Genomic DNA, 14,591 nt, shown 5'->3' with positions numbered 1-14,591 from the left:
TTAAGAGTTTTGCTACTGAGCAAATATTATGTATATCTTACACTACTTTATAGAGCCTGTTATAAAAATGACGTGCATATTCTTATAGATATGAGTATGTGTTCTTCCTCAATTTGAAAATAAAACACTGTGGTATAGTGTGGCTGCATTACTGGTAAAAAGTTAATGGTAATATGTGTTTGAATTATTATAAACATAATCATTTAACATAATAAATTCTAAACACTTATTGGTCATCATGTATTTAATGTTTCAAGTTTTGTATAAGCTGTGCATAACCTACTTTTATTAGTGTGTACAAACCATTTAGATCCAAAGGAAACTATATTAATTATAAGTTTGAATATTATTTAAAATAGTATTTACAGTTGAGGTGCTCAGATTTTTCCCTCAACATGGATCAGCTTGTTTCCTATTCATGATGTCAGACAAATACATCTTCCATTTATAATCACTTAACATCCCTCTGCTGTAGAGGTACTTTCCTGTATAAAGGAATTGAAATAAAGTATAGTGGAACATACTGACCTGCTGTATAACAGTCAAGCCTCTGTGTGCCACCAGTAGGGTACAAATAACACTTTCTGTAAGGACTACTTAGTGCTGTAATCAAGTTCTTAAAAGATTTTTGTATATCTAGTATGTATTTACATTTTTTAAAGTGAATTGTCTGGGTTTTATTTGATGACCCAATGAAGCAATATATATAACAGCTATAAGACATTACTTAAAGTTACAATAGATGAATCATTGAAGTTGTTTTTGCCTTTCACTATTTTTGTATGAAGTTTTTAAAAATTGTTTCCTTTACAGCCTGAAGTACTTGAACAACTGAGTGGGTTAAAGGAATTTTGGATGGATGGTAATAGACTAACACTTATTCCAGGGGTAAATCTTTTTACTGTGTTAAACATTTAGTATTTTAATTTACAGTGGTATTTGCTTTGTCAACTATCATATATGTTAAAGTTGCTGTATAATTTTAATGTTACTTAAAGCCAAAATGCTAAATGCCACTTAAATGCTTGACTAGTCTATTTAGAAATTGTCACTGAGCACGGTAGATGAGTACACAGCTTTTCTTTAATTGAAAGTTATAATCCTCTCATCTAAAGATTATGTTCCAATTTAGGAAAAGTCCTACATCAAATCTTGGATGAAATTTAGGGTTGACTGGTCCTTCCAAAAAGGGATTATTTTGTGTTAGACAGCAAGCAGGAATTTACAGGATAAATATGTTGTGTGAATTTTTACCGGTCACGGCTGTAAAACAAGCAACGACCGTAAAGAATTTTTTGCCAGTGTACACATGGAGTATAGCCATTCCTGAGAAAATGTTTTGTTGACTATACCAGGTTTTCCTGACATCTCCATTACATGAGGTCCAGGATGACCTGTTACCGCAGCACTTGTGAAACTGTGTTTATGATTGAGTAAACTAGTATTTGGGAAGCAGCCAGTCAGCTTTCAGACTTAAAATCACTAGCAATCTTTTGATGTGAGGGTTTCTTGCATGATCAGTAGTCTTCTCTATTGTCTCCTCATTTCAGCTAATTCTTCTTTGAAGAAGAGTTGAGTGGATATATTAAACCTTTCTACCCTACAGTAAAAGTAAAACTGTATTTGTGAAAGTGACTGCATCTTCCCTGTGAAGATTTTAGTAGTGTGCACAAATCTTTAGGCTTATTCTTGGTTCATATGGAAATGTAATACAAGCATATATTTTGACTTGGTTTTTTCAGTTTAGTATAATTAAGGATTCATTATTGTTGGTTTTGAGGTTAAGTAGGATGCAGTTTTACACAAAAGGCAAAAATAAGCATTAAAAGACTTTACTGGAGCCTTAATTATATCTTTATGTTACACTGTGTTACATCTCTGAAGTTTCTTCTAAAGCTTCAGTCACTTGATTCACGATAACTGATCAAACAGTTGAATTTACAGCAGACTGACTTTAGAGACACCTGTAGAATAACTGTGGTGTATCTGTGTGTGTGTAAAAACATCAACTGTGTGTATCTGTACAAAATATTTCATTACAAAGTTTGGATATTTTGCATAACATTGTATTTTAGCACTATAAATAGGCTTTCTCTTTTCCTGTGACATTACACTTGAGAGACAGTTTGTTGTCAAATCTCCTGGCTTTTTTTGTTTTCAACTTGTTATTTCCTAGAATGCATTATTTTCTCTTGCTTTTAGTTCATAGGAACTTTGAAACAACTGACCTACTTGGATGTTTCTAAAAACAACATTGAAGTAGTTGAAGAAGGTATTTCAGGTTGTGGAAGCCTACAAGACCTACTGTTATCCAGTAATTCACTTCAGCAACTGCCAAAGTCTATTGGTTTGTATTTTCAGTTAATTCATGTTCTTAAAAGCTTATAATTTCAACACAGGATGCTTGAAAATAGACAAATGGCATTTTAGATCGAAGTTTCAATTGATTTAAGTCAGGGGTCCTCAAACGTTTTAACCAGGGGGCCGGTGCGCGGATGAAGTGGCAGGAGGTCATCTGCGGCTGCTTGGTTCCCCCCCCCCCCCAACCCCCGGCGGGGGGGGGGGGGGGGGGGGGGGGGGGGGAGGGGGTTCTGTAAATACCAGGGGGCCGGATTGAGGACCCTGGGGGGCCGTATCCGGGCCACGGGCAGTAGTTTGAGGACCCCTGATTTAAAGTTTCTGTTTTAGATAAAGCTGTAATGTGTAGCTGAATAATAACATTTATATTTGTTTTGGAGCATTCTTGACTTCATACAGTAGTTTGTAAATGGGTGAGAAATTGTTGACTGTAAGAGAGTAAAAAAATCCCACCACCACCCATGGCTGGCCCATGGTAAGCTGGCAAATAAGTTCTGTAAGCTTGTCTGCTTATTTCCTTAGTAGATATATAGCACCATAGGCATGCCAGGGAATGCAGAAGATGTGGTTCCTTGCCCGTAGGTTTTTTTCCCCCTTAATTTAAAATTGAAGCTAAATGTAATGAACACAAGTGCCTGTTTTGATTTACTTGTTCATTTTACTACAGGTTCCCTGAAGAAGGTAACAACACTTAAAATTGATGAAAACCAATTAATTTCTTTGCCAGACTCCATAGGAGGGTAGGTATTTCACCTGAATAAAAGGTTGCGTTGTCTTTCTGCACACTTTTCTGTAATAGAGGCTTATCCTTTGAATGTATTTACACCTACTTAATTTAATTTTTTCTATATATTAACGTCTTAAAATTGAAAGCAAGTGCTTTTGTATCTTCCTTCTATTTCACAGCGTTTATGTTCTTTATGTATTATTTAATAGCAAAAGACCTATTGTTTTCCCATAGGCGGGTTCATTACCCGGTGCGCAGTGTCAATTTGCACACCAAGTCGAGGTATTCCTTAATTCTTTATTCTAGTTTGTGCAAAGTAGGGAGCTAGGTGGTAACCCACAAATGCCTAGCTCCCTGATTGTCAAAATTTTACACTACTTATACATTTCAACAAACAAAGACATCAGCTTTCATTGGGTACAAGTTACACAACTCCTTCATTACTTAGTACTCCATTTCCTATTTGTTAAGCAATTCTCTAATTTCCTATGTTAATTTGTCTGCATGCTCAATCTCAGCTTCTTTTTGGATCTCCCCCTGCCGGAATTACTTTTCCCCTAGTTTTGCTGAGCTCCTTGCTTATGATGAGCTTCCTATCAGCTCATCTATCTTGTGGGAGTGTTTCCTTTGTGAAGTTCCTTTTCTAAACAAGGTTTTGCTGGTGCTTTAAGAAGCGATTAGCAGGACATACAAAATGCTTGTAACCTGAATTAACCCTTAACAACTTATTCACTCTAATTGTCTTAAAGTCAATCTACTAACAATGCATTCAGTTTTATTAATCATGTGATATCACTATGTTCCTCACTCATTAATGCAGCCACCAATTTATAATAGAAAAATTGAATGTGAAAGAAAAGATGTTTAAATAGGCAGTCAGCTGTCTGACTGGGGGTTTTGGCAGTAACATAGCTGTGGTAAATATTGCAAATGATTGAACCGATATCAAAAAGCTTGTAAAAAGTGAATCTTAACACATACATTTATCTTTTTTATATTATAAAGAGAATTTTCACCTGTTAATCACCAGGATTTTTTAATGTTTAATTTGGTGTTCAGCAACTTAATTTGAAACACACAAATGACAGCAAAAATAATTGATTCAGAATTAAGTGCTATGCAAATAAGGGGCATTTGTTCCAATTTCTGTTCTCCTATTATAATGAATGTAGGTTGCGTTTTGTTGTCAGAATTTACAAAATACTTCTTCACTGCCAAAGTCTTAGGTTCACTGTCTAACTATTTGCATTCTTTTATTGTTCAGAAACTGCACTCAACTGTTTGGCTATGATCTGTCCCACTCTGAATGTTTTCAGTTCCTTGCCCTAGCGCATTTTCATGTAGTACACAAACATTTGATGTTGCTGACCCCCCTGATTTTGCTGAAAACTCTCTTATGAGGATAGTGTGAAGGAGATTTTAAAACCAAAAAGCAATCTCACCAACCAACAAACGAAAAAAACCCACCCAAAACCCAAACAGAATTTAGGCAATTAGTAAAGGATTTCTCATGGATTTGAATTCCCTTGGGTTTCAGAGTTTTATTTTGTATTTAATTTGAGATTTGTAATTGATAGTGGTATTAACCTCATTTAAACTTAAAGTATTAAATTAATGTTGGATGAATTAACCTGTATAGAGGAGTAATTTTTTATTTTTCTTTCTTCAGGTTACTATCATTAGAGGAACTGGACTGTAGTTTCAATGAGATTGAAACATTGCCTTCGTCTGTTGGGCAACTTTCTAACATAAGGACATTTGCTGCAGATCATAACTTTTTAACACAGCTGCCATCAGAGGTATGTATTCAGTTACAAAACTAACATTTTGATGTATCTTAAACTATATAGTCTGTAAAACTTTTGGATAAATTAATAATTCATTCTTCAGTAGATTTTCTGTATGTGTGTTTTTAAAAGCAAGGGTATACAAATATACAAACTTTAATTAAATTCTGAATTTTTTTTAAGCAAAAGTAGAAATTTGTTGCTAGTGTATTGAAACTAAAAGAAGATTTAATATGTAAAAATAAATCAAAATTGTGCTTTACAAGTAAAAATATCAGTAATACTAGTTGTTTTAAAACAGTAAAAATTTGTGTAGAGTTGTGAAGATGAATTCTTTTTTTTTTTTCTTTTTCTTTTTTTTTCAGATTGGAAACTGGAAGCATTTAACAGTGTTGTTTCTACATTCTAATAAGCTTGAATTTCTCCCTGAAGAAGTGGGTGATATGCAGAAATTAAAAGTCATCAATCTGAGTGACAATAGGTTTGTGAATACATTAATTCAAATAGAAGTTGTGTAAAATGCAATATCATTGCATATAGTGTATTGTAACTGATGTCTATCCCCAAAATGTAAGTAGAGGTATATTGTGCTATCTTCCTTATCTCACCCACAGCTTAGAAGCTGAGATGCATGTATTTAATATATTATTGTTGTATTCTAGATCTTGCTGTTCCATAGTATTAAGCTGTATTCATTTTAATTACTTAAGCACATGCATTGAAGTACAGCTTCAAAACATTGATGATTGTTAGCATGTATTTTTTAGGGAATTTGATTGGTTATTTTCATAAAAAACTTTGATTCTTACTTAAAAATATATAGCTTCCTGTATTGCATTTAGAAGACACAAAACAATATCATGGTATACTGTATGTAAAACACTTGAGTATGCTGGAGAAGGGGGAAAAAAGAGTTGTGTTTTATTAGAGCTAGTAATTAAAAACTGACAAAACATTTCTCTTTTGGGAATTGCCAATTTGTAGAATTTCAATGTATTGGGAGAGATAAGTCTGAACTCTCCATCCTGTTTTGCCAATCCAGCTTCTCTGTACTCCATCTATAGCCTGATTATCCATTAATGCCACTGCTTTCATTTCTCAGGGCAACTCCATTCTTATATATGTTTCTTGGGGGAAAACGGCACTTTTTTCAGGTGTAGCACTTTTTTCTTAATTGGAGTGCATGTGTATTGAAAGATAAAAATGCTGAGGATTCAGATTCAAGTATGAAAATAGTTTTGATTTTAAGTTGGATAGTTAATATACACATAATGACAATGATTGTCTTCAAAATTGTATTTAAGTCACTGTCAGTGTCTTCAAGTTTCATTTTTTTTAATCTGCTTGCTAAACTGATCAGAAATGTGGTTTGGGGTTTTTTTCTGAGTATAGCTTTGAATCTATAATAAAAGCTGTTAACTTTCAACTGTCAATAGTTTATTTAACTATGTCTGTAAATGTCTTTAAACATTTTACAGGCTAATGCAGCATTTTTTCTTAACAGTATTTAATGATAAGTGTACTTACATAAACTCTTCTTGCTATGATTTACAGACTGAAGAATTTGCCATTCACCTTTACAAAACTGCAACAGCTTACTGCTATGTGGCTATCAGACAATCAGGTTAAGTTTTTAAAAATTAATGATGTTGACCTTATTCTTAATGGAATTGACAAGAACGGAGCCATCTGTTATTATTTAATAATGCATATTATTAAATAATTAATTTATTTAATTAAATAATAATTATTATTTAATAAGATGTAGTACTGTGTATATACATCAGTACTTCCTTGACATTATTGCTGTGTCAGTTCTCCTGAAACAAACAACACTGAGCCTACCTGACTTTGGAGACTTGCATATTTCTGGCAAAGTTCTGTGCCATTAAGAAATGCAATTTAACTGATGTTGGATTTTTTTGGGTTTTGTTTTATCTTAATTCAGACTTGTTTACACAGGAAAGGTAATGCTTGATAAGCTAGTACTTGAATGTGTAGCATGCTGTTTCTTCCACAGATATACCATTGAGGAAACTTAGCATGCCTTTTTGTGCTGGGTTTCTTGTCCCACCTTTGAACTCTGTGACTCTCCAAGTTTCAAGCTATTGAGAAGAAACTTGTGCACTTGTGGCTTGTATTTTTCCTGTGTACATAGCCTTCTGTACTATTCCAGTTTCCTGAATGCATTAAGGTATACGGGGCTGCCAGAAACCCACTAGCCTCAGGTGTAGTATAATGAAAGCACTTTTACCAACACGGTAATTTCAAGAATCCCCTGCCCTTTTTTGTAAGGGATGGGGGATAATCAATCTGGTGTCATTGTAAAAAATTGATTACAAATTTTTTCTCTATATATGATTGTCTACAGCTTTAAATGGCTAAATATATTTGTGTATTCTACATCAGCCTCCTTTGGGATAGTAATAAGTCCTAACAAGAAACTGGGTTACTCTTAGAATATCTAGTGTTTGCTCTTCTCTTAAAGCTGTTACTGAGTTTCAGTTCTCAGTCAAAGCCAGTTGTCACAGACAGACATGTTAATAATTTCATTTTGTGAAAACTATTCAGAGGTGAAATGATTTAATGCAAGGCAGAGCAATCTGCAAAGTAATGGGACAGGCATGCTCTGTGATATGTAGATCATGTTTACTTTTTACACATATATATTCTCATAACATACCCTTCTTTCATTTGCTGCTTAGTCTAAACCACTTATCCCTCTTCAAAAAGAAGCTGACCCTGACACACAGAAAACAGTGCTTACTAATTACATGTTCCCCCAGCAACCAAGGACTGAGGATGGTAAGAATTTCTGAAATACCCTGTCAGAATGGTCACTTTTGAAAATAATAATGGAAAGACAGTCCAGCTAACGTAATTTTCACTAGATAATACTTAGATACAAGTTTGAAGTAAACTTGTAAGTGATGACGAGTTATATCTGAAGAATGAGAACAGTAGCTTAAAAATGTGATCCACATATTAGTAAATTCTGGGTGAAACTGTTCCAATTGGAAGTGTGCATGTATGGGGAATGAGGTGAGGAATGGACTGGTGGAATAACATCCTTTGATGGCTGCCACTTCCCAGTGTGACACCGTTTCATTCCAGCAAAGCTTAATGGATTGGGTTGAAATTCTCCTTGCCAGGTGTCTGCTTCAGACTGACTATTTAAAAAAAAATGTTAGACAAAATGTTTCATCTATTACCGAATATGTATTTTTTTAAAAGTACATAGCATTCTGTGTTTTATTTTAAAAGAAAAAAAATCAGTCCAGAAAAAATGCATTTTGCTCACATGTAGTTCAAACTGTTTTATAAAAGGTTAGGCCCAGAACATGACTCTCTGGTGAGGTCTTAATTTCTGTACACTTGTGAAATATTTAGGAAAATGAGTAACCCCATCAGGAGGTAGGGAAAGAGAGTAAAGTCTCTATATTTCTCCACTTTCCGCAGGCAAATGGAAAAAGCTTGTGCTGCTTTAACAGAAATGGGAGGACAGGTATCAGTGGGAATAACTGAAAATTGACAAGTGGCAACATTTTCTGTTACATGGCACAAATGTCTAGTATACAGAGTAATAAAAAATATCTGCAAAACCAGAAAATAGTACATCACTTTTAGCACCTTCTAATGCAGATAACACATGTGCAATACTTCTGATAGAATGTGAGAATTATAAAATCATTTGGAGATTGTCAGTGAAGCTGAAGATAGTTCCTGAAAGTGTTCTCTCAATTTGAATTTTATTTTACTCCAGTGGCAAGGTTTCTTTCTGTAGATGAGGAAAGGGCTGCTTGTTTGGCTTAAGTTGACAAAATACCTCCCTCTGAGGCAGTCATTCCAAACAGAAGGTTTAAAATTTAATATATAACCTTTTTAAAATTTAAAATTCTTTTAAAAGTTTTTTTATTATTATTGTGCCAGGAACTTTCAGCGATATTGAAGTCTATTAGAATATTTTTCAGATGTGTTAAAACTGTAAGTTTACCCAATAAACACAGTGTAACAAATATTCCAATGCACTTGGTGAGCCCTATAATTAAGGATTTTTCTATTTCAGATATAATTAATATGAACAGTCTTGGCATTGCTAGTGAGGTATATAGATTTGCTGGGGTGGTGGTGACAGATTTATTAGACTACTTGGCATGCTAGAGTAGAACCTGAGTAATGTAACACAAGGCATGGAGACATGCTAGAATAAGAGACAGTGAGTAACTAAAAGATTTTTTTGTTTGTTTTTTTCCTTTTGTAAAATTAAGCAAGTAATACTTTGTAACAGTCCTGTCATTTATATAACTTCTGCAAAATCATGTGTTTACATTAAGTTTTAGGTGCTTTTGTTTTTTTCAAGATTAGTAATTTATTCTTTTTTTTTATTTTTCATGAAGTGAAATCAGGTGAATGCTTTTATACATACTTAATGAGACCACGTCACTGAAGTCAGGCTATATATAAAAGTATAATTTACTTTTTTAATATAAAATACATATTTTCATATGTGTATATATATGAATAAAAATACTTTGCATCAGAGTTCTGCTGAAAATCTGCAACTGGGAGTGTTCAGACTAGTTTACAGCTGTGTGTATGAATTATTTTTTTACTTTACAAAAAGGGATTTTACTGTTATGAAAATACAGTCAAGTTCATAAAGCAGTAGCAGTGCAGCTAGTCATCAATTTATGGTGCTGCTAGTCTCTTATCTTTTAAGAATACATACAAAAACACATCAGTTCCATCCAGGAAAAATAAAGTATAATGTATCCTGTTCTTACAAGAATCTTTTTTTATTATTATTTAGTTATGTTCATATCTGATAATGAAAGTTTCAATCCATCTCTGTGGGAGGAACAGAGGAAACAGCGTGCTCAGGTGGCATTTGAGTGTGATGAAGACAAAGATGAGAGAGAGGCACCACCTCGGGTTAGTATTGAATTTATTTTTAATACTTGGGGCTTTGCTCCCTCTTCTCCTTCTACCCCCGGTTCCCATCCTTTTCCTTACTCTGGCTGTGGATTTCACTCTGCTGAAGAAATCAAGTCTTCAGCTGTTAGTTTAAGAGTATCTAACAGGATGAAATACTTTCTGACAGACATGCCCATTGTTTAAAGTGAAGCACAAGGGGAAAAGTCTCAGCTGATGTAAGACAATGTAGGGCATAACTAGAAGACTATTAGACTGATGGTGCTGTGGGGAAACAATGATTAATCTTTAATTTTCTTTAAGTTAATTACAGCTGTAATAATTCTTCCAGCTTGCAATTAATGGACAAATTAAAAAAAAAATAACAGTGATTTGTAATCTTGCTGGGTTTTATAGACTGAAGTCTGAGTTAATCCAGATAGACCAAACAGTGAAATGGAAATACTTGATTGCTCTGCTCAGTGTTTTGTCCTAAATCATTGTCTGTTTTAAAACTGATGTTTTGATTATAGCATTTAATTAAATTCACAACATTATTGCTTTTTGTTACACAGGAAGGAAACCTAAAGAGATATCCAACTCCATATCCTGATGAACTGAAGAATATGGTTAAAACAGTCCAGACAATTGTACATAGACTAAAGGATGAAGAATCTACTGAAGATACTGCCAGGGAGTCAAAACGAGAAGGCCAGACAGTTTCTGTAAAAGATGTGGGGGTAAAGGTTATTCTCTTCTGACTTTGCAAGAACTTCCAAAGATCTAGAGTGTCATTGATTCCTTTTATTTCTCTTCTTTCTCAGCAATGATGCTTTAGCAGGAAAGCATGTCAAAGAACAGAACTTACCTCTTCACCATCTGAAGAACCCTGTAATAAATGTCTGTTTTGCAGTAACAATTTTCCTCTGACACTAAGAACAAGGAAAGTGACTTGATTCTCAGGCAAATACAAACTATGGATGTGTTAAGAAGCTGGCTTCTTCATTTTCTGGAGGATGGCATCTTTGTCACCCTCTGATCCTCCTTTATCTGCCAGACTTTACAATAAAAATCAGGATAATCTCTAAGGATCTTGCCGCTGCCCTCATGACTGAAGGTTTTGCACTATAAGTTGGCAAGGTAATTGTAGCAAGTTGGCACAGGAGTCACTAACAGGTTGATGTAGCATGATAGGACTACTGTTTGGTGCTGACATGTCTCATTGTAGATATTCTTGGCCATTTTTTATTTAACTGGAAATTTAATGGTACAAATTGACTCCAATAAGGAGGAGAGTCAAACTGATTGTCAAAGGGTAGGGACTGTACCTCAGTAATCTGCAGACATCTCTCTCTACCTGGTGCATTTCATACTTTATCATTTCAAAGCTCAGATTTTCCATTCCATAGTTTCCCAAAATATATGTTAACTCTAACTATCATGTTACTGAAAACCTTTCAGGATGTTTTTTCTACTAATGTTCTTAATCATGTAGACTTCAGAAATTGCTGCAATAAAGAACAGAGCAGATGAGAGAAAGCAATATTCAGCAGGAAGCTCTGTGCAGAAGCCTACTGAGCCAGAAGCTAAGCACAGCACTGCAAATTCACAGATGACTGCACTTGTTAAAACCTTGCAGAACACGAAAACAATTGTCAACCATGAAGACACACTCAAGGTATGGCATTGTGATGAACATCATAGCAGTCAAAGAATTGTGCTGGTGTTGTATTGAATTTGTTACTCTGAGAGATTAAAATTTATGTTGACGATAGAAAACTGTCATCCATAAGTGCTGTAAGTACAGATGGTTTGTAATGCAATATTTTTCTCACTTCAGACTATATTAAGTAAAATTTGAAATAGCTAATAAAAAGTTCATAATGAAAGATATATATATTTAAAGAAAAATAAAGCAAGCTCAATTAAAAGTTGACCTAAGTATCAAACGGTGAAAATACTCATTCTTAGATAGGATTTTCCAGTTTTTGGTTGATTGTCAGTTGTTTAGTAAATAATTGATTATAATTGTCACTGAAACATCAGTATATCTAATTAGTGGGAGCAATCAAAAACTTTTATATCTAAGTGACTGTGCCCATTCATTTGGAATAAAAAGTAAAAGTTGGGTTTTAAAAAAAGTGTATTCCTCTGTATTTATTAGTGAGCTGTCATGAATATGACTGAAATTGTATCTACTCCTTGTAAAGAGTCAGAGATTTTTAACTTCTGAACTCTTTGTACGTCTCTGTGATAAACAACATGTATTCATTTTTTATTTAGTGTTTCAGACATATGACAAATTTTGGAACCTGTCACTTCATTAGTTGCCAATCACAACCTGTAAAATGTTTTTTTCATTTCTCAAGCACATTATTTTTGCCTGTGTTGTGTAAGCAACGGAACATGTGTATATCATGCTTTTGCTGAAGAGGCTTTCTGATAAGCAGTTATGGCTGTTGCTGGCTCTTTCCCTGCTAGTGTGTTCCTGTTTCTACATCCTTTCTGAAAATATTGGGTTTGACATTTTTCTTTAGTTTAAATACATAATTTCAGAAAATCATATTAGTTGTCTAATGATAGTGACAGCAATTCTTTGAAGCTGGCTGTATGTCAGTAAGTAAATGAGGCAGCAGTGCATAGTTGATCAGGGATACTGAATTCCTTACTTCCTTGTTATAACATGCTGGTAATTCTGTTGCAGTTGAATCCAGATATCTAAACTATGCATGCTTCTAAGTTTGTGGGGGTTTTTTCATTTCAACATTGATTACACTTGTTGTATGTTACATCCAAGGGCAAAGGAAATGTTGCAGAGGCAGTGAAGAGGTGGTTTGTTCTGATTGCAGAGAAACAGGTGGATTTTTTTTAATGAAGACTATCATACATTGTTTGCTACATCTCAGTCAGGTTTGTCCTTCACTCAGTCCAAAGAACTGGCCAAGTATTTAGTATCATGGGAAAGGTGGTACTCCAGTAGGTTCTATACATTAAATGTTCTGAAACTTGTAAGAAAAAATGAACATTGATAGACTATTTTTGCAATCTGTGACATAGATTTCTGTAGCATTTGAAAGAGGAAGCATGCTTACTAGAAAGAAGTTTCTACTTTAGGGAAAGAAGGCTTTTTCTCCTCAAAATATTACTGAAAACAATTGGGTTTTGAAAATAATAGCTATACAGGCCTGGCAGTAGGATACTGAATCAGTCGCATGGCTGTTCTTGCAGCAGCTTTGTCAGTTAATCTCTTTCATAAGTGCACTGAGTGCCATCTTATAATTAGGAACTAGTGATTTGTAGCTGAAATGTATTCAGCATCACTTTATTCCTCTGCCAGTTGTTCTTGAAGATAAATAACTTCTGTTCCTTTTGGAATTTATCCCCAATGTAAACATGTAAACTTAAAGGTATCAACCCAAGCCACGCTTGCTCTTTTTTTGCTAGACTAGGCAAGCCAAAGTCATTCAGTCTTCTATCACAGCATAGCTCTCCATTCCTAAGATTGTCTTGGTAATGCTACTCCATAGCTGTTTCAGTTTGAACTCTTTTCTGCAAATTCAATACCCAGCTAGTCAGTCTGGAGTGTTCGCTGGTACAGTGATAACTTTCTGACTTGAACTCAACTGGAGGTTCTTTCCAGTGGTGGAACAGAGGCTGCATCTGCTTGCTCCAAGTAGATTCTTTTGGTTGAAGTTATACCGGTTTGACTGTTCATCAGTGACAATGCAAGTCTGCCTATGCTGCTTCTTAAAATTAATTCAGTGGCAAGTATTACTATGTTCAGTTGACTTGCACTACACAGTTGCTGTTATGCCTGTGCTGCTTATTTATCTTTTCCCCTTTATTGTTCAGTGGGTGACAGTTTAGATAGCTTTTACTTAACCTTTTAAGCGCTTTTAAAATATGCACAGCATAATAAAGCTGGTTTTCCTTTAGCAGGAATCAGAACTCTCCTCTGATGAAGAGATGAAAATGGCAGAAATGCGACCACCGCTGATAGAAACCTCCATAAATCAACCAAAAGTGGTAGCTCTTAACTATGGTATCTAACCTTTTTTGTTACTGCTAAGTAATGAAAGCAGAAAAAAAATACTGCATTATCTTATATTTGAGTGTGTGGTAGAGAAAGCTGTGTTCACATCCTAATTTTCTTGATTCTTGTCATTAGTTTAAAAGCAGAGGGGGAAAGGAGGTGCTTGTGTTTTGGGGGACCATTAGCTTGAACACACTCTTGATATGTTTAAGAAAAGGATTGCAGAATGTGGTATTTACCTTGGAAATATTCCATATTCTTCCCCCCCCCCCCCCCCCCCCCCCCCCCGATTTTGTGGACTGCTGCTGCTTTTGGCAGCAATTATCACTTGTTTAAATTTCTCAGAGAAGTTGTGCTCTCTTCCTAAGGTTTGAGAATAAACTTCTCTTGTGTCAACTCCTCCAGAGTCACTTTACTCATTTTTTTTCTTCTTTCCTCTCATAGGAAACTTCAGAAAATTTTTTTTGTTAACTAAGTTTTATATTCTCTGAAAGATAGTTTCAGTCTGGGTAACCATTTCCTTAAGAGTAAGGAATGACCTAGGATTCAGAGAAAACAAAATTTAACAGTTGAAGAGCAAATTGTATTTTGCTTCATATGATATCCTAGTCCAGTACTTTCCAGGATGAAAGGCTTTTCTGGACATTACATGTAAAAGGGTAAGATTTAGTGAGGAGGAAGGAAAACCACATGGAGGTAGCAAGAGAGAGTCTGCTGAGGATCACATGCAGGTGAAGAGACTGACGTTTATCAGTGTCATATTTGGGGGTTTATG

At 34.7% G+C, this 14,591-nt stretch overlaps 1 protein-coding gene across 9 annotated transcripts in view; it reads left to right on the top strand.

The window, feature by feature from the left end:
* The window catches only part of LOC121080339 (erbin-like), a 116,784-nt gene that overhangs the window by 79,799 nt on the left and 22,394 nt on the right, over positions 1 to 14,591 (top strand). For 8 of the 9 annotated variants that reach the window (XM_040578267.1, XM_040578266.1, XM_040578268.1 and 5 more), the window contains 11 exons: positions 814 to 888; positions 2,203 to 2,347; positions 3,026 to 3,098; positions 4,755 to 4,884; positions 5,238 to 5,353; positions 6,427 to 6,496; positions 7,578 to 7,677; positions 9,683 to 9,804; positions 10,359 to 10,523; positions 11,279 to 11,461; positions 13,720 to 13,825. In XM_040578267.1, the coding sequence (XP_040434201.1) occupies positions 814 to 888; positions 2,203 to 2,347; positions 3,026 to 3,098; positions 4,755 to 4,884; positions 5,238 to 5,353; positions 6,427 to 6,496; positions 7,578 to 7,677; positions 9,683 to 9,804; positions 10,359 to 10,523; positions 11,279 to 11,461; positions 13,720 to 13,825 (1,285 nt within the window). The remainder of the gene's footprint in view (positions 1 to 813; positions 889 to 2,202; positions 2,348 to 3,025; positions 3,099 to 4,754; positions 4,885 to 5,237; positions 5,354 to 6,426; positions 6,497 to 7,577; positions 7,678 to 9,682; positions 9,805 to 10,358; positions 10,524 to 11,278; positions 11,462 to 13,719; positions 13,826 to 14,591) is intronic. The other variant, XM_040578271.1, reaches the window with a different exon arrangement.

The sequence above is a fragment of the Falco naumanni genome, chromosome W (assembly GCF_017639655.2).
Source record: "Falco naumanni isolate bFalNau1 chromosome W, bFalNau1.pat, whole genome shotgun sequence".
NCBI classification, from domain to species: domain Eukaryota; kingdom Metazoa; phylum Chordata; class Aves; order Falconiformes; family Falconidae; genus Falco; species Falco naumanni.
Note: the sequence above shows the minus strand (reverse complement) of the source record. Positions and strands in the feature narration are given on the sequence as shown.